General features: G+C 42.9%; 1 protein-coding gene across 6 annotated transcripts in view; it reads right to left on the bottom strand.

The window, feature by feature from the left end:
- dock8 (dedicator of cytokinesis 8) overlaps nucleotides 1–26,351 on the bottom strand; it is a 147,038-nt gene that overhangs the window by 33,860 nt on the left and 86,827 nt on the right. For 2 of the 6 annotated variants that reach the window (XM_070546140.1, XM_015972848.3), the window contains exons 3-22: nucleotides 21,901–22,076; nucleotides 21,604–21,675; nucleotides 21,396–21,504; nucleotides 17,716–17,925; nucleotides 17,494–17,579; nucleotides 16,882–16,948; nucleotides 10,446–10,595; nucleotides 10,214–10,294; nucleotides 9,827–9,989; nucleotides 8,374–8,510; nucleotides 8,058–8,151; nucleotides 6,717–6,879; nucleotides 6,037–6,154; nucleotides 2,715–2,785; nucleotides 2,467–2,611; nucleotides 2,274–2,375; nucleotides 2,078–2,173; nucleotides 1,768–2,002; nucleotides 1,520–1,684; nucleotides 1,258–1,436 (exon numbers count right to left, since the gene is read on the bottom strand). In XM_070546140.1, coding sequence (XP_070402241.1) covers nucleotides 1,258–1,436; nucleotides 1,520–1,684; nucleotides 1,768–2,002; nucleotides 2,078–2,173; nucleotides 2,274–2,375; nucleotides 2,467–2,611; nucleotides 2,715–2,785; nucleotides 6,037–6,154; nucleotides 6,717–6,879; nucleotides 8,058–8,151; nucleotides 8,374–8,510; nucleotides 9,827–9,989; nucleotides 10,214–10,294; nucleotides 10,446–10,595; nucleotides 16,882–16,948; nucleotides 17,494–17,579; nucleotides 17,716–17,925; nucleotides 21,396–21,504; nucleotides 21,604–21,675; nucleotides 21,901–22,028 — 2,571 coding nt within the window. In that variant the 5' untranslated portion in view covers nucleotides 22,029–22,076. Of the gene's footprint in view, nucleotides 1–1,257; nucleotides 1,437–1,519; nucleotides 1,685–1,767; nucleotides 2,003–2,077; nucleotides 2,174–2,273; nucleotides 2,376–2,466; nucleotides 2,612–2,714; nucleotides 2,786–6,036; nucleotides 6,155–6,716; nucleotides 6,880–8,057; nucleotides 8,152–8,373; nucleotides 8,511–9,826; nucleotides 9,990–10,213; nucleotides 10,295–10,445; nucleotides 10,596–16,881; nucleotides 16,949–17,493; nucleotides 17,580–17,715; nucleotides 17,926–21,395; nucleotides 21,505–21,603; nucleotides 21,676–21,900; nucleotides 22,080–23,868; nucleotides 24,376–26,351 lie in introns of those variants that run through there. The other 4 variants (XM_070546138.1, XM_015972849.3, XM_070546139.1 and 1 more) reach the window with 4 other exon arrangements.

Below are 26,351 nucleotides of genomic sequence, written 5' to 3'. Positions count from 1 at the left end.
GAGGCGTCCAGGAGGCATCCTGACCAGAAGCCCAAGCCACCTCAACTGACTCCTTTCGATCCGGAGGAGCAGCGGTTCTACTCCGAGTCCCTCCCGAATGTCCGAGCTCCTCACCCTATCTCTAAGGCTGAGCCCGGCCACCCTACGGAGGAAACTCATTTCAGCCGCTTGTATCCGCGATCTCGTTCTTTCGGTCATTACCCAAAGCTCATGACCATAGGTGAGGATTGGGACGTAGATCGACCGGTAAATCGAGAGCCTGGCTTTCTGACTCAGCTCCCTCTTCACCACGACAGATCGGCTCAGCGTCCGCATCACTGCAGACGCCGAACCAATCCGCCTGTCGATCTCCCGATCCCTCCTACCCTCACTCGTGAACAATACCCCGAGATACTTAAACTCCTCCACTTGAGGTAGGACCTCTCTCCCGACCCGGAGTTGGCAAGCCACCCTTTTCCGGTCGAGAACCGTGGTCTCAGATTTGGAGGTGCTGATCCTCAGGAATATCAGGAATATTAATGAGTAACCACAAGTTCACACTGGGGGCATCAGCATTCGGGAACAGCAGCGGGACGGTTTCCCGAGGTGGGTCAGTCCACACTAAGAGCAGCATGGCATCTCTGCAGTTCTCCTCGCTTGACTCGCAAAATCAACAAATTCCCCGAGACTTCATCCACCATTAAAGCAAAGAGAAGAAAAAAGGGATCACGTCCACAAAGAAAAACACACCATTACGTCTTCATGAAAGATACTGGTAGTAAATAAGCCGCAAGGTACAGATATTAGCTAGACAGGTAAGACATCACATCTCTGCAAGACTTAGCGGCACGGCGTGGCAAGCTGCTGCCTGAAACGTTACGTGCTGTGGCTGGTTTGGATCAGTCCCGTAGTCTATTATGGATTTTATTTGAAGCAGCGACATTCCGCTGCCGTTCCACGTTGCTGATGCCCCCATGGACCCTGGGTAAGACCCAAAATCCACCTTCCCACTCCTCTGGCTAACCTCTACTTCCTGAAACAGGAGCGCCAGTTTTTTCCCCCCACATACTCACAAGACTGTCATTCATACCAGAGACCAAAGCAAATCGAAACAGCAAGTGAACGCCCACTTTAAATCTAGTTTTGATGGAAAATTTAAGAAAAAAAAAAGCAACTCCATTATTCAATTAGGAGTTTGAGGAATAATGTGTTAAATTTAACATCCCTCACATGGAGTTGGTATGAACGATGGTGAGGTTTCATAAAATTCATCAGTACCTTGGCAGAGAGAATATTTTTGACCTCTGCGTCTTCCGCTGATATTTGCTGAGAGGGGATATCGGGGTTGCTGCTGCTGCGAAACCTGGACTGGAGAAGCATGTTCCCCACTGAGGCCGCCGTGGCGCGGCCCATCGTACTGTACCGACTCTCTGACGAAGGTATGGAACCACCTGGACCTGGATGTGCATTCACACGGGAGGAAAACGTCATCCTCAAATTAACGACGCTCAAAGTCACGATGAATGGCTCTGGCCAGTACCTGAGCCATGCGTGTCCTGAGGGGGATCAGGAACACGAAACACCCAGTACAGGTAGGTCACCAAGAGGCTGTTCCGGCCCAGATGATCTTTGATCAGCTCCTGGCTGTTGTGAAGGCTGTTGACGATGGACGCCAGGGACTCAAAGGCTATCTGGGACAAGTTGGCTGAAGAGCGGGAATCACAAATCGTATTTACAAGAGAAGAAAAATTCCAAGCAGCGACATTGTATTAAAGACAGTCCCCCTACCGGTCTGGGTGGCGATGAGAATGGGCTGCATGATGAGGGTGAAGAGCTTATCCAGCACCTGGTGGAGGAAGAGGACCAAAGGCTCCAACCTGGAGGAGGACAGAGCTATGATGCTGAGCTTCAGCTCGTGTTCCAGCTTGTTCTCGGGAATCTTCTCGCCTATGACCCAGAGAGGGAAGGTGACGCCGCCCTCCAGAGCGTGGCACAGGGTGAAGAAACGCTTCAGGTGGTTGTCCTGGTGCAAGAGACGGGTAAACCGTTACAGTGTCGAGCTCACAGGAACAAACAGACAGTTTCGGGTATTATTCACCTCGCTGTGAACAGACGATACCGCCTGGATCTCCAAGTTGAAGAGTTCTTTATGACTCTCCATCCACTTAACAGGAGGAGCCTGAGGAGGAAGTTTCTACAAGAATTGTGAACAAATCAATAAATCCCTTTTCTTTTGACACGTTTTGCTCCTTTTAGCATCATTTAGAGACAGCCGTGATAGATGGTGTGGCTACCTCTGGCGCGTGCAGCGAGTAGTTGAAAGGAAGCCGATCCAAGATGATGGGTAGGCAGAACTGACCCGTTTGCAGGTGGTCCCGGTTCAATATGGGCAGCCACTGCGTCAGAAACAAACAGCCGATTCGGAATGGCGGAAAAGATTAGAGGAGAACGTGGAAAACAGTTTTTCTTTGGTAGAAAATATCTCACAGAGTAGCCGATGAGTGTTTCGCAGCTGCCGCCCAGGTTCTGTTTCTGCTGACAGCTGATGTGGTAGAAGGTGAACAGCAAGTGATGTCTATCAGTCAGACGGGCGGGAAGAGCGACTTTCACTTCCTCATAAAAGTCTGGAGATCTGAGAGAAACAAAAAGAAAGACAGGGATGGAAGAGCAGAGTTGGATTTGTGAGGATTTGGAATAAAAAAAAAGTAAAACAAACACCTGAAGAGATTCCTTACTTGTTATGGTAGGTAACAGCGGTGTAAACTTCCTTTAAGAACTCAGGGCCACTGGATTTCCCAAAAATGACCTGAAAATAAACACACAATAACAAAAACATTCACATTTCTCACACAGGACGTGTGTGCACCTCCAGTACTGACACCAAAGTACTGTGAAATGCCTCATCAATGAGGGATAACCTGTGGTTGGAAAAGGGTTGGAAAAGGGTTGGGAAAGGGCAGAACGTCTTCTCCTGGTCAGAGACGAGGTCCTGCCCTAAGTGCAAGGGCGCCCCCAAGGGGTGGTCAGGGGTGGCCATGGCCACCCCTCGAAAATTGCTGCCCCCACCCACAGGAAAAGGAAGTGTTAACAAATCATATTAATGTTCAGTCAAACCATATATTGATTTTGTTCATTCAAGACATAATTGCAAAACAAAATAAAAATACTACTATTAATGAGTAACGAAATAATCAGAATTAAAAAAATACATATGTTTCTGCTGCTCACCATTTTAAATAAGTTTTTATCTCCATAGTTTTTTTTTTTTGTGAACACAGCAACAGGTGAATTAACTCATTAAATTTGGGATAACATTTTAAATAACTGACAGATTTTTAACCAACACCGACAGACGCATGCACATCACACCCGTCCTCGCAGATTTACACTGGCTCCCAGTCAAATTTAGGATTAACTTCAAGGTCTTGTTATATGTTTACAAGGCTTTGTACCACCCATCCCCATCCTATCTGACGGACCTGCTGACCCCGTATGTTCCCACCCGTGCCCTTCGGTCAGCAGATCATCAGCTGCTTGTTGTTCCGAAGGTTCGGTACAAATCACGGGGGGAGCGTGCCTTCTCTTATGCAGCCCCAAAACTCTGGAACTCTCTGCCCCTCCGTGCGTGCCTGGCTCCCTCTGTTAGCAGTTTCAAGTTGGCCCTGAAAACGCACTTCTTTTGTATTGCCTTCCCTCTGTGACACTTTTCATGAAAATCTAGCACCGGATTTGAGTTTTTAATTCTGTTTTTATGATTCAGTTGCACACTTTTGGCACCTCGCACCATCTGGTAGCTTATTTCGTTTTATTTGTGCCATTTCAAATGTTTTTATCATTCCTCGCATTATTTTATTTTTATAGTGCTGTTAACTGTTCTCCTATTTTATTGTTTTTAGTAGGGATTTTTATCTCCGACTATTTATGCTTTGTTCTTATGTATTTTGCCTGTTCTTATTGTGTTTCTTGTTCAAGCATTTGGCTTTTTTATGTACAGCACTTTGGTTAGCTGCCATGCTATTTTGAAATGGTGCTTTATAAATAAATATGGTATGGTATGGTATTTTTCTAAAATGTTTGTGTTTGTAAATTTTAAGTTAAATGTTTTGGATACGTATTGCTATTTTAATAAAAACAAACAAAGGTGCAATGCAGTACATCGCCACAAACTAAATTCAACCAGAGTTACCACAAGGACCAATTTGGTGAGCCACCCCAAAAATTTCTTTGGCCCCGTCTGGCCACCCCTATCAAAATGTTCTGGAGGCGCCCCTGCCCTAAGTGGAGGAGTTTAAGTTTCTTAGGTTCTTGTTCACGAGTGAGGCAAAGATGGAGAGAGGGACAGATGGGTGGATCGATGCCGAGTCTGCAGTCATGCAGGCTTTACTCGTCTGTGGTGGTGAAGAGAAAGCTGAGCCGGAAGGTGAAGCTCTCGATTTAACGATCAGTCACGAGCGTTGGATAGTGACCAAAAGATCAAGATCGCCGATAGAAGCGTTTGAAATGAGTTTTCTCAGCAGGGTGTCTGGGCTCTCCCTTAGAGATAAAGTGAGAAGCTTGGTCATCCGGGAGGGGTTCCGAGTAGACCTGCTGCTCCTCCACATCCAGAGGTGCCAGTTGAGGCAGGTTAGGCTGGTCAGGATGCCTTAGGGCTGGGCGATATATCGATATTCTTTAAATATCTGTATAATTTTTAAACAAGATATAAGATGACTTTATATCTTTATATCGATATAACTGGCAAAACTGCTATGCTAGCGATTAGCCACTATGCTAGCGACATGTTGCTCCGTCTCTAAGCGGCTATTACGTGTATTCTCACAAGTTTGCTCAGTCTGAGAGCCTCTGGGTAAATGTGCTGCTCTAAACTTTGCATTTGGCCTCCTGGTTTTTAATTATTTGGGGACGTTGAATGCCAACTGAGCTCTGTTTTCCATCCTGCTTTTGCGGAGAGACGAGCCAAACCCCTCCCTCCCCTGTGTAATGAGGAAACGGCTACGGAAAGCCGGAGTGGCCAAATGACCTGAAACATATTTAAGGGTTTGAATAGTAAACTATAGGGTTACCGTTTTATTTTGAAGGCGAACTCAACGGGTGAGAAATGTTGTTCCGGCTCCGTTTTTTTCCGCTCTGGTTTGCTATGCTAGTAAACACTCCGTTACGAGTGATTCTGATAAAAAAGTTGAGTTTGTAAGGTGTTGGTTATGGCGACAGTAGCCCGAAAATAACACTCATAAAAGAGCAACCAGAGACTCTGAATCATTACAGTATAATCGCTGATATGAGCCAACACTGCTAACTAATAAATAACAACTAGTTAATAACTAGTTTTTCTAATAACTAATAACTCCATGGTGCATGACCCATGTGATCTTCAGTAGATGCAATTACATCATTGTACATTTAGCTTAACATTATGGATTTTTTTTCTCTGGACAAGACCTATACAATATGGGCCACCTCTAGATGAAATTTAAATAATTTGACATTAATTATAAATATATAATTAAAAAGTGCCTGTGGGACATTTGATACACCTCTGGCTCTCAACTGTGTGTGTGTGTGTGTGTGTGTGTGTGTGTGTGTGTGTGTGTGTGTGTGTGTGTGTGTGTGTGTGTGTGTGTGTGTGTGTGTGTTAGCAGACAGCTGTACCTGTGTTACTAAAGCTCAGACTGGTAGAGAATAGGCACTACGGTTAAAGTTTGACAAGAATCAATACATTTTTATGCATTTAACCTACTGATTTATGTAAATAATTTCTCAAGAGCTTGAAGTGAGTTAACTTGTCAACAGTTTACAGGAGGAAAATATCGAGATATATATCGTATATCGGAATTCAGCTTAAAGATATCGAGATATAAGTTTTGGTCCATATCGCCCAGCCCTAGGATGCCTCCTGGACACCTCCCTGGTGAGGTTTTCTGGGAGCTGGCCCAAGTAGCTGGGGAGAGGGAAGGCTGAGCCTCCCTGCTTAGGCTGCTGCCCCCACGACCCGACTCTGGATAAGCAGACGCTGATGGACGGATGGATGGATGGATAGGTAGAAACTGTGGTACTCACAGGCATGGCGCAGCTTAGGTCCTCACCACTCATGAACTGGATTTTGATGGCAATGTTTCTGGCAGATGTCAGCCTGTTGACAAAGTTCAGCTTCAGAGGGTAGATGAAGAGCAGGTTCCTGTGCAGGAGGAGAGGTTTGTGTTTAGATTATTGTAGAGAAAATACAAATTAGTCTGCAGATGAAACTAAGAGTTCAAGTATGCACCACTAGATGGCAGCATCTCTACAGAAGAATGTATGGTAAACTGGAAACAGACATTTACATTAGAAATCTAAGCAGTTGGCCAAATGTGGTTTCCTTCACTTGTGCAAAGTAGAAGTTTTGCAGATTTAATCAAACATTAAAAAAAAATTCCCCCAAACTTGTTCACTTTTTCTAACTAGATCCTTAAATAAACACATGAAACACAGGAGTGTTTTCCAGAAAAAAGGTCATATTTAAAGTCGGCTTTTGAGTGTTCTCGTTGCCTCGGGCATTTTTAAGTAATAATCTCTGGGAAAGCAAACAAACGTGTTTGAGCCCTCCTACTGAGACTCATTTACTTTCTCTTCTGCAAGGACGCCACTCTGGCAGAAGCAGTTTAACTTTCTGAAGCTTAAAAAAAGACACAGTTTGAATTAAAGTACATTTTCTGTGGACTCCAGTAGGAAAAAGTGTGAGGATTCAAAAAAATCCCCACCTGTAGATGTTGTGAGGGACATAAACCTCACTGGAGGGAAACTCCAGCACTTCTTTAACTGGTCTGATGTTTTTCTCAGCCACTGGGATGAGAGGGATGAGCTCTGTGGATAAACAGCCCGTTGGAGTGTCGTGGACAGGAGACATGTCCAGCTTTATGCAGCCTGGAAGACATTTACAGTGTCAAAGTTAGCAGCAGACTGAATAAAGCCGGAGTCACTACGTCATTCTACTGAAATCCGTAAAACATTAAATCAGAAAAGGATTGTGTTTTCCTAATAAATAAACTTCAAGAGACTTTACGGACTTTTGAATTTTTATGCTCGCGATTGCCCCCTCAGGCCAAAAGCGTAACGGCAGCTTCAATAGTAGGCTGGTGCACGAGGCGCGCATGCTGTACGTGCACACTCCTTAACGAAAATAACAGCTGAGACAGTCCCGTGTGTGTGTGTGTGTGTGTGTGTGTGTGTGTGTGTGGCCCGGAGGACAGAGGTCAGGAGAACGCGCAGCTAATTAATTAAATAATTTGGTTCTGTACCTTTCTCTTCAGCACAGCCGACAAAGGTTTATGATGGGTCAGTCCTCCTGCATGCTCAGATCATTCCCTTCCCTTGCTTGAAAAATTGTTCCAAAATGAAAGTTGAACCCACATCTGTTTTATCTGTGAATTCAATGCTGTTCGGCAAGTCTCAAATAAAAATTTGGGATTCTTACTGTAAAAAAAATATACCATTAATGTAAAAAAGAAACTCTAAATAAACTATGTTCACATCCAGAATCGAACCCAGGTCTTCTGCATGGGAGTCAGACATCTTACAATGTGAGCTACACTCTAGTAACATTCACAGTATCTGTAACTTTTATATCCTTGATGACAGCTGAAACAACGTCAAACCAAAGAAGGGTTCGGAGTGAAAATGGCTATTTTGTTGCTAATTTGCAGGAAATATCTAGAAGAAAGTTCTACAGAAAGTAGCTAAGGGTCCTCAGAAATGTAGCTAGCTTTGTCACTAGGCATTAGGAACAGCGACAAAGTGGCACTGCCTCTCTCTCTGCTGCTAAAGCTACGGATAGCAAATGCTACGGGCGATGCCTGAGCGTGAACGCGCATGAAGCAGCCTGCTCGACCCGAGCATCTCTCTTTTTCTGTGATTTCACAGAAAAACAGGCAATCACAGTAAAAATGCCAGGGCTCATTCTACAGGACCAGGGCATTGCAGGAGAATGTATGAAGAAGAAATTTATTATTTCTTTACATGTTTTGGCTGTCAAACTTCCATAATGCCCCTTTAAATACAAGAAACTTTCAGAAAATGTTTTTAAAGATGTACTGAAAAATGACCTGGTATGGTTTTGATTCTTCGCTGTGGAGTCGAGGTTTTCTTTATCTCTGCAAGGAACTTCAGCAAATCTTCATCACTTAGACGATCTCCTTCCTAAAGCACACAAACACACTTTTTTTCCACATTAAAAAGTCAGATAAGACAGAATAGAGAATCTTTGAAGGATTCTTTTTTGTGCATTTTTGGTTCACCAGAGAGACCGAAGGCCAAGCTGAGACTGCAGCCTTGTTCATGTTTTGAATCACACCTCACGCCTGTCTAAATATCACACAGATTTGCATCTGTCTGCATGAAAGGAGAGGATGATGGCCTGACCTGTTTGAAGATGGTGGTGATAGTGATGGTGGCAGGTTTAAATCCAGAAACGTTACAAAACTGATCGTCCATGGTACTAAAGCGCTCCGAGTTCCTCCTGGGAAGCTGCGATTTTCGGTCAATGCTGCTGGATTTACCTTTAAAACAAAAATAACCACACAGCAGATCAAATGATACACAAAATAATCTGATTCGCTGGTAAATTCATGTTTTTTTACCCATTTCTGGGTAATCAGAAGACAAATATTTATGTAAGAAATAACAAAATTAACCTTTAAAGTACTTTTTTATTTATGCACTGCAAAGATTGTGAGCAGTAAGAGGAATGGGACAATTCTGGCAACTCACTTGTAAAATAGAACAGAATAGAATAGAACATTCTATCATTATCGTCCTTCAGAGGGGGAATTTTGGTTTGGATTTAAACTTTACCACATTTTAAAAAATTAAATATCTGAACTGTTTATTGTGTCACTGATGTTTTCGTGCACACACCCTAGAATGCTCAGTTTAGTTACAACGGCCTGCTGAGACACTTGCTTCTCCTGATTGGTCCGTTTAAACCCTGCTGGCCTGTGATTAGGACTATTGCTGTTGGGCGCTATGCAGAAAACAAAGCTTTCAGAATCGCGTACGTTTGTGATTTTTAAACAATCAGCTCTGCTCTTACCCCCAAATTCCACTACCTCCGCTCCGACACGAACGCCGGAGCAAAATCGGTCCCGTTGTAGTCAATCAGAGCTATTCCACTACTGCGGCCGTGCTCCGGCAGTGCGGCGCCGTGCGCCGCCCTCTGTTCCGGCGTCCGGCAAAAATAGAATCAATCCTATTTTCGCCGGATGCCGGAGCACCTCCGCAGTAAATGGACAGAAATCACAACTGCCCAACAGGAAAAGGAGCAAGCACAACATCCGTTTTTCACAATAAATCGATCAACAAAAGGCGTTTTTTGTTTCATATGCACAGGTTTAACAACTTTTAACAACTATCAATGGCGGCTGAAGTTTAAATGCACAAAAGTAAACCATAAATACAGTTTCCACTATCAAAGTAGTCACACTTTGTTGATCCAAACACTGCTGATCTCTCAACACAAATGATGGGCAGATTAAACAGTTCATGCCGATGCTTCTCCCACACAACGGGTGTTTGAATCTAACTTCCGCGTTTATTGCTCGGACTGTATCGCAAGATCTCGAAAATCCCGCGCATGCTTGTTTGCCCCCCTCAGGTCTCCGCACCGGAGCGGAGGTGTTGTAGAGCGGATACCAGTAAAAATTGAGTTTGGAAGCGAGCGGCTGCGGAAGGCGGGGGCGGACCGGAGCGGAGGTAGTGGAATTTGGGGGTTAGCCTCCTAAAAAAGCAGAACCCAAATACAGGAAACAAGTCATCTCCAGGCCTCCTCGTTTCTGACCCAGGCTGATTCATTTCCCTCTGACTAACTAAAACACACCTCCTCTGGCGCTATCCGAGTCTGTGACATCACGGTCTATCGTGGCGGTCGAAATGACTTCCATGACGTTGACGGTCGCCCATGCGAAAGGCATGCGATAGCGCCCTAGTCTCTGGCAGAAAGCCTCAGCTTGGGTACGCAACTTCTCCAGTTTGTCCTTGTTCTGTAAAACATTTCACCCAGAATGCATCACTGTCAATTGTAGCAACAAAGATCGCGCGCACGCACACACACACACACACACACACACACACACACACACACACACACACACACACACACACACACACACACTGAGCATTTATGGGAGCTGAGGATGACAAAAGGCCAAGTGGATGTCATTTTTCTGCAAAGTGGCAGAAAAAGGAAATTGCTCCGTCACACTACCTTGGCAGAGTCACTCTCCCTCATTGTTATATAAGGGTCAGCGCAGTCACTGATCTCTCCTTGCTGCAGAACCTTCTCAATCTGAAACACACGCACAGGAAGCACACAAGGTCTGAGAAGATCAGCACATTTAGGCGCCACAAATCCATACTTTGCTGGCAAATATGCAAGCATGCATTAAATTACAGGGAGATTTAAAGCCAACGAGAAAAAATGTAATCGATAATGTTACCTTGATGACCAGATATATGTCCGGAGAAGGATAAGTGACTGAGAAGATGCCAGATCTGGCCAGCGTGGAGGGATCCACGTTAGGAGTGTGATTTTTTAAGAAGTTTTTGAACTGTTCTGGGTTGAGATCACAGTAGAAGTTCTCCGAAATCTACAAGAGGACAAAAAATAAAAAATAAAGAGGTAAAATGTTTAACTTTTGAGAGAAAACACCTCCATACAACTGAAATAAGGCAGACTTTTGTTATTTGACAATAAAACAAAGCAATAATGACTGATTTGATGATAATCCTCTAAATGACCTCGGGGGCAGGAACATGGCCATATGCTCTGGTCAGGATGGACCTGCTGTGCGTCACGTGATCCTCCTGGTTGCAGAGGTTTAAACCGCCCTCTGGCACACTCCTCATCCTGCAGGACGTTTACTGCACTGACCGAACCGCAGCACACCAACAAACACAAAACCTGACACTTTTGTTAACTAGATTCATGACAAACTAACTTGAACTCATCACACACTTAGAGGAGTATTATTATAACCTCATTTAGTCGTTTTTGGGTCACATTTCCCTTAAAAAAAGACAAAATACAAATAATAAGTGCTGATTTCCCAACAGAAATGACCTTGTTTGCTTAAAATGAGACACACTGTGGTTTCCCAGTTTCTCCACTCAAATAGACAAACATGTTAAACAAAGGGCAAGCATCCACAGAGTTATTGTTCTGAGTGAATGATAATCTTATTACAGTTTGATGAAATGAGACACAAGGAATGCAATAAGCCACTTTAACACAACACGTTTTGTAGATGTGTCCGCCTCACAGCCACAAGCTCTGTGGTGTCTGAAGGAGAACATCTGGTGTTGCTAAATTAGCGTAGCTCCAATCAAACAACACATTCTCACTCCCAGCGCGTCAAAAACAAACGCTTGGTCAGCCACCCTCCGCGTCAGACCCCTGACGCCAAAAGTGCCCTTTGTCGTCACTTATGTGCGAAAAGGGGTTTTCCCCTTTTCTGACTGCAGATCCTAATGCAGCGTAAAACTGACGCGATGGGATGTCCGCTGATGCGGCACAGAGCCAGCTCATTTAACCGCACCTAAACCTTAACGTTTTACTATTTATAACCTTCCCCTCTCCCTCATCCTAACCTTAACCCTCTTGCTACCTAAAACGTTACTCTCACTGTGATCAAGCATTTGTTTCCCATGCGTTCGGACTGTGAACTTTCGTATTTGCCGCCCAAGGGGAACGTTAGAACATGCCATCTGGCGAGGGGGAGGTTACAAATACCCTCTACTTTTAACCTCCACCTTGGTAGCGGAAACCTCCCCCTCGCGTTGGCTCGGTCCAAACCCGACCAATGACGAGGCGGCTCCCGCCGTTCACTTCATAGAGCCGGCTTTTAGAGCGACCTACACATTAGTGATGGGAATTCCGGCTCTTTTCAGAGAGCCGGTTCTTTTGGCTCAGCTCACCAAAAAGAGCCGGCTCTTTCGGCTCCCAAGTGGCTCCTCAGATTTTCTGTTGCGTAGAGCCAGTGAGTCGTGGAGGATGGCTGCTTATACTGAGCCAGGATTCTCTGGAGGTTTCTTCCTGTTAAAAGGGAGTTTTCCTCTCCACTGTCACTTTATGCTTGCTTGGTATGAGGATTGCTGTATAGTGACTTGATGCAATTTGCTGGGTTCCTTATATAGGAAACATTATTTCTGATTGGCTTAATGAACTGACCTGAATTGGAATTTTTATTATGTGAAGTGCCTTGAGACGACTCTTGTCGTGATTTAGCGCTATATAAATAAACTTGAATTGAATTGAATAGAGTACATTTATAACCAAAATTATGCTAAACTATATGTAAAATAACTTACTAATGTAAAAAAAAAGCAATATATCAAATATTTATCATTTCAATGGAATTAATAACTGAACACTTTAAGAAATCTCCACTTTCCGACTGCTGGCGCTCATTTTCTCACTGTCTTCGTCACGCTCTCCTCCCTCTCGCTCGCCTTTTTCCTCCTCCTCATTCCCTCTCGTCTCCCTCCTCCCGCATGTGCTCTGCTGTGTGTCTGTCTGAGTATGATCCTCTCTCTTCCCCGCCCCTACTGCTCCATGTGTGGACAGTCTGGACACGCAGTTACACATGTTGACCAATCGCCTGTAGCTTTCACCAAGGTGGGGGGGGGGGAGGGGAGGGGACGGCTCCCAATGACGAGCCGGCTCCAGTCGTTCACTTCAAAGAGCCGGCACTTAGAGCCGGTTCGTTCGCGACCGACACATCACTATCGTGTTAGCTAGCAAGATGGTTAAGGTTAGGATAGGGGTGAGGGGAAGGTTAAATAACAAGAGGATAAGGTTAGGGTGAGGTACAATGAGCTTGTTTGGTGCCCTGGCTGCGGACATCCCATCGCGTCAGTTTCACGTTGCATTGGGATCTGCAGTCAGAAAAGGGAAAACCCCTTTTCGCACATAAGTGACGAAAAAGGGCACTTTTGGCGTCAAGGGTCTGAGGCGGAGGGTGGCTGACCAAGCGTTTGTTTTTGACGTGCTGGGAGTGAGAATGTGATCGTAGCTGCAGCTGTTGAAATGCACAAATTTTCTGCACGACCTTTTGAATTTGTAGCTTAGTGAGGGGCAATTTTCAAGGTGAACACACCCAAAAAATTATCTTTTTAGTCAGGAAATCCATCTGCATGCATGCCTCCTCTAAAATCTGTTTCTTATCCACGTGTTTGCTTTGATAAGTAGGCCACTTGTCAGGGTCAGAACCTGCCTCCACGCCCTCTGGCTGATGGACCCGGGGAGACGCGTTTAATAATCACAGCTCTAAGATGGAATCTCGCGAACATCTGCAGCAGATTTCACGAAAGTAAAACAGCAGAACTGATGCGAACAAAAACAAACCATTTCTCATGAGTCACAGGAGGGAAGCAGGAGGACCGAGGAGAAGTTTAAAGCAGCTGAGAAGCAAGTAAAGCAAGTGAAGAGAGGAATTTAAAAATAATCATTAAAGCAAAAAAAAAAAAAAAAGAAAAGCACTCATCAAAGTAAGTAGGTCAAAGGTTAAATGCTCCACAGCTCAGCTGCAATCAAATGTGATAAAACAAGACTGACAGTTGTTCCTTCGCTCTGACAGAGGGATGCTTTATCGCTCTTTAACAATCAGGAACACAGGAAGTTGTTAACCTTCACAAGGAGACATCTCCGATCTGCAAAAACCATCAGGCCAACGTCACCACTCAGCACCGCAACTTCAAAAGCTGCACAACTGCAACGGTCACAATCATTCTTTTCTATATGAAAGATTTTTTATGAGGGTTGATCCTCCAAAACGTCTTTCAGTGCAGTTCAAGTTTAACAATAAGTGGCTTTAAATTTCCCTCCATCGCTAGGAGGAAAATAAAGAGTCTTACAGAGCTTTTAGTGACACAGACAAGCCGGAGCATAGAGCACGAGGGCAACGCTGATAGGAGGGGTAAAAACCAGATCTTCACGAGCGCATAATCTTTCCGGTCCCTTCACCCAGAAAAGTGTTCAGCTCTGCTAATCTACAGAAAACATCCACAACACCCACCGCTTAGAGTAGCTGAGAGGGAAAACACGGTGCAATTGGATGACCACGCTCACTCCCCCCCTCCAGGAGGTGAAAATAAAAGATGATGCTCCAATAAATCTTATAAAGAGCTTAAAAGAAAACCACATACGATTTTAACATGTTTAAAAATAAAAATATGTCAAAAACTTGGTTCACTGGTCTGTTCATCACAATTTTAATCATTTTAAAGTCTTTCAGTGCTAATTTAGACTGAACTGGAACTGGTACGGATGTTTCACTTCCATTCAAACTCATTTTAACGTTGAATTGTGGCACGTTTCCAAGCGCCTGCACCATAATTACTCGGCAACTCAATCTTTAAGTCTCTGCCCCAAAACCATCACTGCCTTTCGGTCTTGCACGACAACACCAACACAATCCCAGAGCTAGAAAAATAATCCACGTTATTGTCGTCTGAAATAATAATGCCAACAGAATACGTGATTTGTATCTTGAGAGTCGCTATATTAAAGATAGTTTTCTTTCTTTCTTTTCTTCTTTACAGCAATATTCAACTTTTACAAATTTATTTATTTATTTATTTTTTCATCTTGATCTTAATTATTCGAATGTTGCCCTAATTTTCTCCACTATATTTTTTTAATTGTTCATAATTGTGAAAACACTGATAGTATTTATACATATATACATTTTTTTTACCCATAACTGGCAACGGGGGAAGAGTGATGGGTTGCAGTAACCACATTTGACCACAGGATGTCACTATTACTTCATTTTTCTCACTTTAAATGACAAAAAGACGGAAATTGTTGTTTTCGGGGACCCTGGGCGGTTGCACGGGGTAAACAGTGTATTTGGCCCTTTAGAATCCTTTTGACTTTGACTTTGTGTGTCTCAGGCAAGAAATCTGGGTTTTTTCATTGATGGCCATTTTAAACTTGATAAACAAATAAGTTCTGTGGTCCAGAGCGTGTTCTTTCATTTGCGTGTTCTTAGTAAAGTCAAGCCCTATTTACCACTCAAAGACTTTAGCAGGTGTATAACCTTTTCAATCATGTCGAGACTCAACTACTGCAACCCTCTTTATCATGGACTGGAGCAGTCGTCAATTCACCGCTTGCAGGTGGCTCAGAATGCAGCAGCCCGCTTGCTGACAGGTAGGAGGCGCAGGGATCACATAACACCAGTCTTACAAGCTCTTCACCGGCTCCCGATCAATTACAGGATTCAATTTAAAGTGCTACTGATCTGTTTTAAGGCACAACACAATTTGGCCCCTCCTTATCTGTCGGAACTGTTAAACACTCGTGTCCCCAAACGAAACCTCCGATCATCCTCTCTACATCTATTATCTGTTCCCAAGTCTAGGCTGAAATCCAGAGGCGACAGAGCCTTTTCTATGGCCACTCCCAAGCTCTGGAACAGCCTTCCCCTACCGATTAGGTTTGCTGACAGTCTTTCTGCTTTTAAGTCTCTTTAAAAAAACCTACTTTTTTACCCTTGCTTCTAATTGATTTTATAGTTAAGTAATATTAGGGTCTACTGGAAGTCTCTCAGTGTTTTATCATTTTATTTACTGCTTGTCTATGTACAGTTGTGCAGTCTCTGATTGTTGGAAATGTGCTATATAAATAAAATTGACATTGACATTTTTACAGACTGCAATAAAAAATTTTTTTTTACTTTTTTTGCATTTTTGTCCAGTGCCTTGGGATTTTTATCTTAAAAGGCCTCAATTTAAACTAAAACCTCTCACTTTACAGTTAAGTTTATTGCATGTGTCAAAAAGCTCAGTGCTAAAAATGGGCTCCAACCAATTGTTGACCTGCCAGTTAAAAAGTTGTTAAATCTAAGAGAAAACTACATTTCACTGTAGACAGCTCTTGTTGGGTCCAGCCACGTCTAAATTCACTGCTCTAAGTTCCTCGTTTCGTCGAACCGAATTTAGCTTATGTATCTAAATGGTAAATGGCCTGTATTTGATATAGCACCTTCTAGAGTCCTATAACCCCCCAAGGCGCTTTACAACACAATCAGTCATTCACCCATTCACATACACATTCACACACTGGTGGGGATGAGCTACAATGTAGCCACATCTGCCCTGGGGCGCACTGACAGAGGCGAGGCTGCCGAGCACTGGCGCCACCGGTCCCTCCGACCACCACCAGCAGGCAACGTGGGTTAAGTGTCTTGCCCAAGGACACAACGACAGCGACAGACTGAGCGGGACTCAAACCAGCAACCTTCCGATTACGGGGCGAGCACTTAACTCCTATGCCACCGTCGCCCCTGTATGTATGCAGTATGTATGTAAATACTGAATATTTCCTTAAAGGGAGACGAGGCAGTTTTGGCTTGCTTTTAGCACCCCCTAGATTCCATTTGTAGAACCTAAAGCAAAACTCATCACCTCACAGGGCGTTCGTCTTTTTAACACCTTAATCTAACTGCTGAAATGTCTCCCCAGCCTTTATTAGTGTCTACAGGAGTGATTCATCACTAAATTAAACAAATCAGCTGTGTTCATGAAGTTCCAAAAGAGCGGCCCGCCAGTTTGAAGTTGCAAGTGGAATATTCTGGCCACAGGGGGCGATAGGGGCTGGGTGGCATTTTATTAACCCAGTAAAGGGTCATTTTAGCACATATGGCTCAAGAAAATGATTTAAAATATAAAAATATTGCAATGTGTGGCTTTCATGTACTGAGAAGCACTTTTCTCCTGCTTGATAATATTTAAAAAAAAATATTATTTTACATTACAGATAAAAATAAACTGAAACGTTTAAACTTGTTGGAATGTATGTATTCCTTAAGCTAAAGTAAAACAAAATTTACATTCTTTGGGGGAGTCTAGTTCAGCAAGAGTTTTTCTTACCTTTTTCTTCTCTTTTAGGTCATATAAGGCCAGGGTGGCAAATATGGGCTCAATGTCAATTTCAAACCTGAAAGAAAAAGGAAATCTATAATTCAGCCACTGCCAAGAGCAAAACTTCGTTCTATTCCTGTGAATCGTTGTTATGATGGGACACAGCTAAACCATAAGTGATGACATGTTGAACCGAAGGCTAACAGGATCAGAGGTGATGCTGCCAAACCGCAGCGAGTTGAGACTGAAACATTTGGCAGCCGGGAGCTGCAGAAGGACAAGGGAGATCGTCTGAAGCCTGAAAATGTTGTTTGAGTTCATGTGAATGAAAGAATTCCTCAAATGGAAGGAGGATTAGAGGCATTTTGGAGAATACGTCCATTACACATCACTCCTTCACCCTCATTTATGGCTGATTTCCCAAAACAATATTTGCAAAAACATTTTTTTATGTGAGAAGTTGCTTTGTATCTTAAATGCATCATAAAAGCTCATTTTCAAAAACAAGGGGGCGCCTGAAACTGTTGGCTCCTTGTCCGTCTTGCACAATAAACAGAAAGCAGCTGTTGAAATGATAAAACTATTCCCCCTCCTACAACTTAATGAAAATGTGTGACGTACTTTATGGCCTGGCATCGCATCAGGATGCGTTCTCCAGTGTGTTCTTTGGGGCAGTCAGGAATGGGACGGATTTCCACAGCATCATCCTGCAAATGCGACGGCGTACGGTTCAAATAAAACACAGATGTTGCACGGGAAACTATATCACATTTTTAGAAATAAAGTTTAAGTGTTTTAACTTGGATTTTAGAGAAGATTTATTCATTTTTTTTATTTCTTCACCTCGTCCGGTGGTGGGTAAAGAGAAAAAAGCTCAGAGGGCCTGTTTTCCTGCCGCGCTTCCTGGTTTAATCGATCCAGTTCCTCCTGGTTGCTGAAGGCCAAAGCATACTTCACCCTCGGGTCCGGGGCCAGACTTCGCAAGTTAAAATCACACGAAGTCAGAGTGCGACCCGAGTCCTCGGTCAGACCTGCAAGACTCGGAGACCTGATCTGGGATTTAAAAAAAAAACAAACAAGCAAGTAAAGATGAGTCATGAGCTATCCTGTATTCCAGGACAGAGAAGTAAGGCAAGAATCCTGTGAGAGAGTTAGAGAGAGATAAGCTGAAGGTTTGTATTCATCTAATTTAAAAATGCAGACTCCCTGGTTCTCTCGACAGGCATTTACAATGTCTAGACAGGTTAGTTTTGGCCTCAAGACGAAGAAACCCTCTTGGGGATTTCTGAGAATTACTTAAAAGTAGAAAACACAAGCCAAGCATCCCGTTAATGGGAAATTTATGCCTGAAAAGTTGACGCAATACAAGTTACATGAACATGCTTGGTATGGCTTTTGTGTGTGCCATGCTAAGTGACCTTAATAATTGGAGTTGCTGGTGTAAGCACAACAGACGTGACCATTCATTTAAAAGGGGAGGCTACTAAGGGTTTGATGAGGGGTAAATTGGTGGTGCTGTTGCTAATATCTACACGTCTTGTATTAGCTGATGGAGTTCTGTAGTCAGGCACCAGCTAGCAGGTTTGCAGCTCGTCAGACAAAACGAGGATGAAGGACTGAGCTACACCAGCCCTGGGGGACTAAACTGGTCGGATGCAGGATTATTATGACAACCAACAAGTCCCCTGCAAGCAACAGCTCTGTCCTGTTAAATTAAAAATGGCACCAGGCATCTGCAATAACTCGCACGTCTAATTAATTCCATTCTGTGATGTGCAGATGTGCTCAGAGACCTATGGGAATTATATTGGATTGTGAATAATTAATAAACATCCTCATTAAAGGAATCTCAAAATCTTAAAGATGTTCCAAGATATCCTGTACTTATTCTTTTACAGCTGGAAATTGCTCTCGGGGCTTAAATATAGCACCAAAGAACCTTTTTGGGGCTCAAAATGCCCCAAGAGCTCTGATAAATGGCCAAATAAAACCCCATAATGCTCTGGGTTTGCCCACCACTTGTCAAAGACATGAATTTTTTGTGAGCTGATATGATGCTGCCTGAAGCTAGTAACTCTGGGGGGACTAGCGTTAGCAGGTACTCAAGCTAGCATTAGCAGTAGCACAAGCTAGCTTGGCCTAGCTTTATTCTACAGTTAGCATTACTGTAGCTAATGTTCATATTTTGCCCATTCTGAGGTGGCTTGGGACCAATGACTTTATATCTAACGGACAACCCATCCACGCCAACGCTTAGTATGTTTTTCTGCAGATTAGCTGTGCGGTGATTGACCCTTCCATGGAAACATTAAAGGGAAATTTAAGAGAATTTCTCACTCATGGTGTAACTTCACTGCTCCATTATTAGAACACTCCCCCTTTGCCACCCCCCCTCTTCTTGTCTCTTTCACTCCCATCATCCATCAAACTCACATCCAGCCTCTCACACTACAGGGCAGCACTGACCGAGCATCCACCCTGGTGGAGCCGCTGTCGGTTCAGGCTCCAAGAAACCACCTCGCCAAAAACCCGGGGCCTTTTGTCAAAGCAGATTGGCCCATGGCTGAAAGGACAATGGCGCTGTTCTTCCTGTTACTCTGGCACTCTCTCTCTCTCTCTCTCTCATTCTCTCTGGCATACAGATGATGGGAATCCTGCACCCGTAATAGGAGGCTTTTTGGTTTGGATGATTAACCAGTACTAGCAAGCAACAGAAGGGAGGGGGTGGGAGTGGTTCTGACTGGGACTTGGATGGCTGGGACTGGCCAACTCTGAGAGCCAGAAAAACCACAAAAGGGACAAAAGATTCCAATGAATCCAATAGAATCAATTTGAAAGAGGCAATTAATGAAGCTGAAACCGACATATAGATGTTAATTATCTATTTGCTGCATGCATAATATTCCACATTTTCTATTGTGCAACATGCAATAACCAGTCTGGTTAAACATCAACAGCAGAGGCTGAAAAATGTTGATGCAGCTTTGTGCAAAGCAGTCTGGATGAACTTAAAAGAGCCACTGTTACTGTGAGAAGAGTGATGGGAATAACAACACAGTGTTGTGTTCGGTACTGAAGCACACGCACGCACATGTCTCTCAGGCCTTGATCAGTATGGACTACCATACCGCTCTTATTTAAGTGTCACAAAAGGCCCTTTAACTAAACCCAGCTTATAGAAATCCCATTACAAAGTAGTTTCCTTGTTCTTCGGTAGTTTGTAACTTTTGGACAAGACATGATGTCAGTGCATCAAATTGGTGTGTAAACAAGACATTAATTTAGTTTAGCATTCATTTATTTTTATATCTTTTTTTTTATTTTTTTGCTTTTTCAAAAACTCACTTCTCTTTAGAGGACACTTATTTTTACTTTTTTCTTAAGTTATACCACTTCTGTTATCTACACAACATGTTAGTGATGTTTTTTTGCTCTAAATCCCTCTCACATAAAGCAATCTCAGCAGCTTCATTCTTTACATTTTCAGTACTTTCCAGAATGAGCCGTTTCAGAGCTCTGTCACTTTAAGAAAACAAGGTGGAGCTGGCCACGCCCACCTATACCTCACCCACTCTGCCATAAGCTGAGAAGCTCCGACATCTGGGAGGGGATTAGAGTAGAGCAGCTGCTTCTCCAGCAGCAGCTCTCTCTTGCACATCAGAGGTGGTTCTACACTAAGTTCCCCAACTGTGACATCACAAACGGGGACATTTTAAATTGTGTCGTTTAAGGCACATAATTCCTAAAACCGAGCACTGACAGAATGCTGTCGGATGGATGGTTTTGTGTCCACAATTAATAGCTGAAGCCCACATGGCTACACAAAAGGATGAACGGTGAGTTTTACATTTTATGTCCCATTAAAAAACTTTTCTTAAATAGCATTTCAGAAAGCAAAGCTTAACTTTAAACTGATTTACATTTCTATAAAGCAATCCCTTTGTACTGGGTGAATAAAACAAAGAAATAAACAAATTAACAAAGAAATATATTAGTTTACAAGGAGCTAAGGGGTAAAATTTTAAGGAAAATTTGCTATTTAAAAGGGACTGAGTGGGACATGTCGGTGTGAATCTGGTGTCTCTGGGTCTGCAGCTGTGTGCTATTGTGCCTACTTTTGCTCTGGAAGGTGTAAAAAGCATGATATGGGCCCTTTATTAGTATATCTACAATACCTTCCTGTGACTCTTCTTTTTCTTGGCAAATTCACAATTTGATCATTTCAGTAAACGTCCATGTTTTTTCTGGTAAATTTAAAACTCCAGCATTAAAAGTTTGAACTGTTTTACATGCAAATTTAAGAATTTATGCCGTCTTTCTCAGAAATTCTCAAATTCATCCCACTACTCAGGCTTTAACTTGCATCACATGTGTGGCTGTTTGTTGAATAAAATCAACAATCAAATGGGCTACACAAAGGAAGAAGTCGTTGCTAGTGTCCACCTTAAATCCACCTTAAAAATAGATATGCATGAACTATTATTTAAGACCAAAACAGGACTGAATGTGTTGTTACTGCTTACTGCTTTTTCCTTGGTTTTTGGCTGAATATCAGACTCAAATATTTGTTTCTGCAGGTTTTTGTGAAGGCCAGTTCGCTCAGAGTACATGCTCCAGCCGTCCCCCTGGCACCTTTACACACACAAAAGCCAAAACGTCAACATGCAAACCCAACACAATGTCTCTTCCAAAACATAGATAAGTAGAACCATTCAGAAACGAAGTGTCTACCTCCTGGAGACTATCAGCCATGGCTGGGTGTAACTCTTCACACAGTCTCTGACATGTGGATCTAACTCCCATCTGTAAAGAGGACAGATATCAGTTATGTTTGCTGATAAATGGGCATGCAGACACGCACAGAGGAATGGAAATCTTGAAATTCACCGCTTATCCTAATCTGTTGTTCATGGTCAAACTGAGAGAAAGACACAAATGTTCTGAATGAACTAAGATAACAAGAAATGACTAAATAATTTTAGAGAAAATGAAGGCAATCCTTATCGCCAAAAACAGCCTGGAACTCACCCATCCTCGGGGACGGAGTGCCGAATGGTCCGCCTCTCCCTCTCCACCTGCTCCACTTTCAGTTCATCATCGGGAAAGTCTCCGAGTTCGTGCATCAGAGCCAGGTCTTCGCTAGTTAACTGTGACATCAGGATCTCCTCCAGGTCCAACGGTTCCACCGCTTCATACGTCTGAGGCTGCTTGACCCAGAAGGGACAAAGGAAATGCAGAGCAGGTGTTAAAACAAATATCACAGTCAAAAATCTAAATTGAAGAATAATGCAGCGATTAATCAGATTCAAAGTGGGGAAAAAAAGGCAGAAAATATGTAAAAATGTTAAATATATTGCCATTGTTATCCATTAAAACATCAGTTTTAATCAAAATGATCAATACTTCAACAAAATGAACACATAACATGAAATGATTCTGACCGGTGGGTTTGTTTACAGGGTTATTAAATCTAAAAACCTCAGATAAAAGGTTTAGGGAACAGAAAGCAAGCTGAAGACAAGGCAGGACTACACATGTTGATTCATGACACCTCGTACCTGTCTAGGAACAAAAGAAGCAAGCTCAGACTGAAATAGAAATGGGAACAAACTAAAGTATTTCAAGTAGTCAGGCCCTGTTTCTGTTCACTGTGGACTTATTCTTAGAAAGAACTGATCAATTCTCCATACTGAAGTGGCAGATAAAGTTGAACCTTCAATCATCTTAGTGCAGAGAAAAATAGGTGGATTTATGAAGCAGAAACATCAGTTTAATGTAACAAACCTAAACATTTGAGCTATGAATGAAATACACACATACACGCACACATCTGATGAGATAAAACACATCCATTTTGTGAAGGTAGACAGAAGAAAATAGAGCCTGCAAAGAGCAGGTGTCTCTATGAAAAGTGGCAGCAAAACAGGCAGATCTCCAAATCTGATAACGGGCTGCAGGCATTAGCCAGAGTAAAAAAAGGCATGCAAGCGTGCACCGAGATATTCCTACTATTCCTATTATTTTCATTAGTATGCAAAATGTCACTGATGAAGTCTGGATGTTTATATGAGTTTTAAGAGATTATTTAGAGGTTTTCTTCTGCATTTTAGGCAGATGGGAAGAAAAGAAGAAAAATACAGAAGTATAACGGACAAAGTCACACACACACACACACACACACACACACACACACACACACACACACACACACACACACACACACACACACACACACACACACACACACACAAATAGATGTGTGCACAAAAAAGGGAGGTGATATATGCAGCAGCAGCATGAGTCACCGTTTTACTCAACTTTTTAAAAGCAGAGCAAATTCCATCTGCCTTTAGACATGTTTTTGCACATCGGTGCGCCCTGCAGAACAATTTTTCTCCCCCACTAAACACACAAGACAGTAAAGAATAGAGAAGTTACTGAGGGAATGCTGTCATTGTACGCAACAGTTCCTCGGGTATGGAAGTAATCATAACACTGTGGACTCGTTCTTGCTTTGCACTGGCAAAAAAATGAATGAGTGCTAATTCATGCATGCTTCTGATCGAGGCACGCTGCACTGCAGGATCATCAGAGAGGCCGGTGGGGAAAACTGCAACTGCCTGCCAAATCAAATTCCTACACTTTTATCAGCCGAGTCAATAATTCTGCAACAATAAAAGAAACTGTTTACAAATAAACAGGAAATTCTGGAAAAAAGGGTTTATGTATGCACAAAAGCCTAAATGCATGTGTTCCATAGTGCACTGCTAAATAGTCTTTATAGAAACTTGTAATATGAAAATTTGACATGTTGGTGTTAAAACTGTTAAGTGTCTCAAGCATGTCACCAATAATGTGCAAAAACAAGACTATGAATGTGCAAAAAACACGTATATAAAAATGACAACCAAAATTTACCGTACTCATAATTTATATTTTCACACAAACTTTCAGCTTTCACTAATGCCGGAGCTCAAATGGATATTACAGACTTACCCTGCTGAAAACTGCTCTAGAGAAAAGGAAGTGAACAAAATGGCGCTCTCCGGATGTGAGAAGCTACGATGCAGTTTGCTCAACGCTTTTAGCTGAAACTGTCACAACCTATCGAGCAGGTCCTCTCTAATCATCACCTGCAGATTCCTGGAGGATCGAAACCAGCAGAGCTGAGGTGAACACGTTCAGCGTCACCAAAGAGGGAAGAAGTGACTCAGATAAAGTTTTAAATAAAGGCTGAACACATAAATACAAACAGTTTGAAGAGTGGTCTAAAGCCTCGAGCAAAAAGGAAAGAAAAAACCACAGACACCATAAAGGAAGTGACAACACTAAGGCGTCCCTTTGTCAACCGGCGTTTCGACACGCAGGAACAGAAAGTACATGATGCTTATTCAAACGCACACGGCTGTGCTGTAAGCACACTCAAAAGCACGATTTTGACTTTAAAGGGATACTACGCAACTTTTTCATATTTTTCAACTATTTCCTTGAGCCCGTATGTGCTAAAATAACCCTTTACAGGGTTAATGAAACGTCACTCAGGCCCCCACCACCCTCTGTGGCCAAAATACAACATTTGCAACTTCAGATTGCCCGCCGGGTCTATTGGACTTAGAAAAAAATTTGGCTGACATACCTCATGCTGCAGTCTGCTTTCAGCGTATTAGATCATGAACACAGCTAACTTGTTCGATTTAGTGATGAATCACGCTTGTAGACACTAGTGAAGGCTGGGGAGGCGTTTCAGCTTTCAGATTAAGGTGTTAAAAAGACAAACGCGGAGCAAGGAGATACGTTTTGCTTTGGGATCTATCAAATGGACACTAGGGGGTGCTCAAAGCAAGCCAAAACTGCCTAGTTTGCCTTTAATATCTCAATTTTTGCAGCGAACACTTATAATGATTCTCACCGAGCAACAATTTCAGGCACAACAAACATCCCTCTCTCTTCCCTGTAGAGGACATGATTGCTGAATAATGACAAACCACCAAGCTAGAGATTATGGTATTAAAACCCATCTCCCACATCCCAAATCCAGACATATTACAGAGTTGCCCTCGTAAGCTGCAAGGTAAGCAGGCCCATCCAGAGGCTGTCAGCAGCCAAGGCGCTGACCCATTTCCTCCCCCCAAGCAGGTTAGTGATTAACAGTCTTGGATGCTACTAGGTAGGACGGTTGCTCCGAGTTTAGCTTCTTCTGCTTTGTCAGCTGACAAGCTCAAGGTTCATCGCTTTGAACGAGTGACAAGAGTTTCAAACGCGTCGCTATGCAATCCCTTACATCAGGAGACTTAAGAGCGTTGGGAAAATGTAGAGGCAGGGTTGGATAACATGCAAAAAAAATGAATTTAAACATGAAGGAAGAGTGAGTGGAGGAATTTCTAGATGGCTGAGGGGACCTCAGAGACGTGAGGAGCTACGTGGGAGCAAATTGCTGTAAAGGATTACTGTGCATCATTCTGTCTGCACGCCTAAAAGAGAGGGAACATCGGCTTTAACTGGAGGGGCAAGGGGAAAAAAGTATTGCTTCATAGAAAATACAGGGTGCTGCATTTTCTAAACCACGTGGATGCACAAAACACGCTAGTCCTTAAATACGCTTGTGCAAAAAAATATATAAAAAATCTTTCAGATTCAATCTAAAGTGGAAGCACACAAAGCAATGTTTGCCAAAGCGTTTACTTTGTTTAGCAGTGGAATTATCAGGGCGCAAAGTATAATCTTGGAGACTAGACGCTGCACTGAGTCAGACATCCTCCGGCCTAATGACAGTAAAGAGGATGTGAGGATGATATGCTTATGAACCTTTAGGAGGTGGAGGCACAAACACTAAAGCCGTGCGAGTGCTGCATTACACTAAATAGATCTGCAGAGCGGGTGGTTCTGCCAGAACTCATTTCTTCATGAAAGAAGAAACAAGTGAGAAGGTGAAGGGAGATTAAATAAAAGCATCTGCTGACAAATTTTGAAGTGAAATGTAAAGAATTACAGGCTTACAGTTATTTAAAGGAATTCATTCATTCATTCATTCGGTAGGGACGCTACACATCAATACACATCTATTGAGCTACACGTAAATAAGCCAGATTACAGCGCTAGCTCCAGTTTCCATCCACAATCCCTGTACGTCACACAGAAACATTACGAGACAGGACAGCATTTACAGAAAAAACACCCTACACAGTTCATACAGTAGCAGCAGGTCAAAGGTTAATGGCTACACGGATTATGTCGAGCAATCCTTTGTGAGGAACGTTGCAGATCTCACTGCAAAGAGCATTTTGTCCAGAGGTTGTTTTTTTGTAAGGGACCTCACAGTCGGCATGGAGGAGGTCCTAATCCTAAAAAAGCTACAGTCTCTTTTTTAATATGGTCAGACATATGGGTGGTTGGAGCATTTAAAATGTTTTAAACTCTCAAAAATTAAGCAGTTGTGTCAAAATATTACAGATGTTACAGATGCTATGATTTTGCATGCG

Source organism: Nothobranchius furzeri, chromosome 17 (genome assembly GCF_043380555.1).
Source record: "Nothobranchius furzeri strain GRZ-AD chromosome 17, NfurGRZ-RIMD1, whole genome shotgun sequence".
Lineage (NCBI taxonomy): Eukaryota > Metazoa > Chordata > Actinopteri > Cyprinodontiformes > Nothobranchiidae > Nothobranchius > Nothobranchius furzeri.
This window is presented reverse-complemented; position numbering and strand designations above follow the sequence as displayed.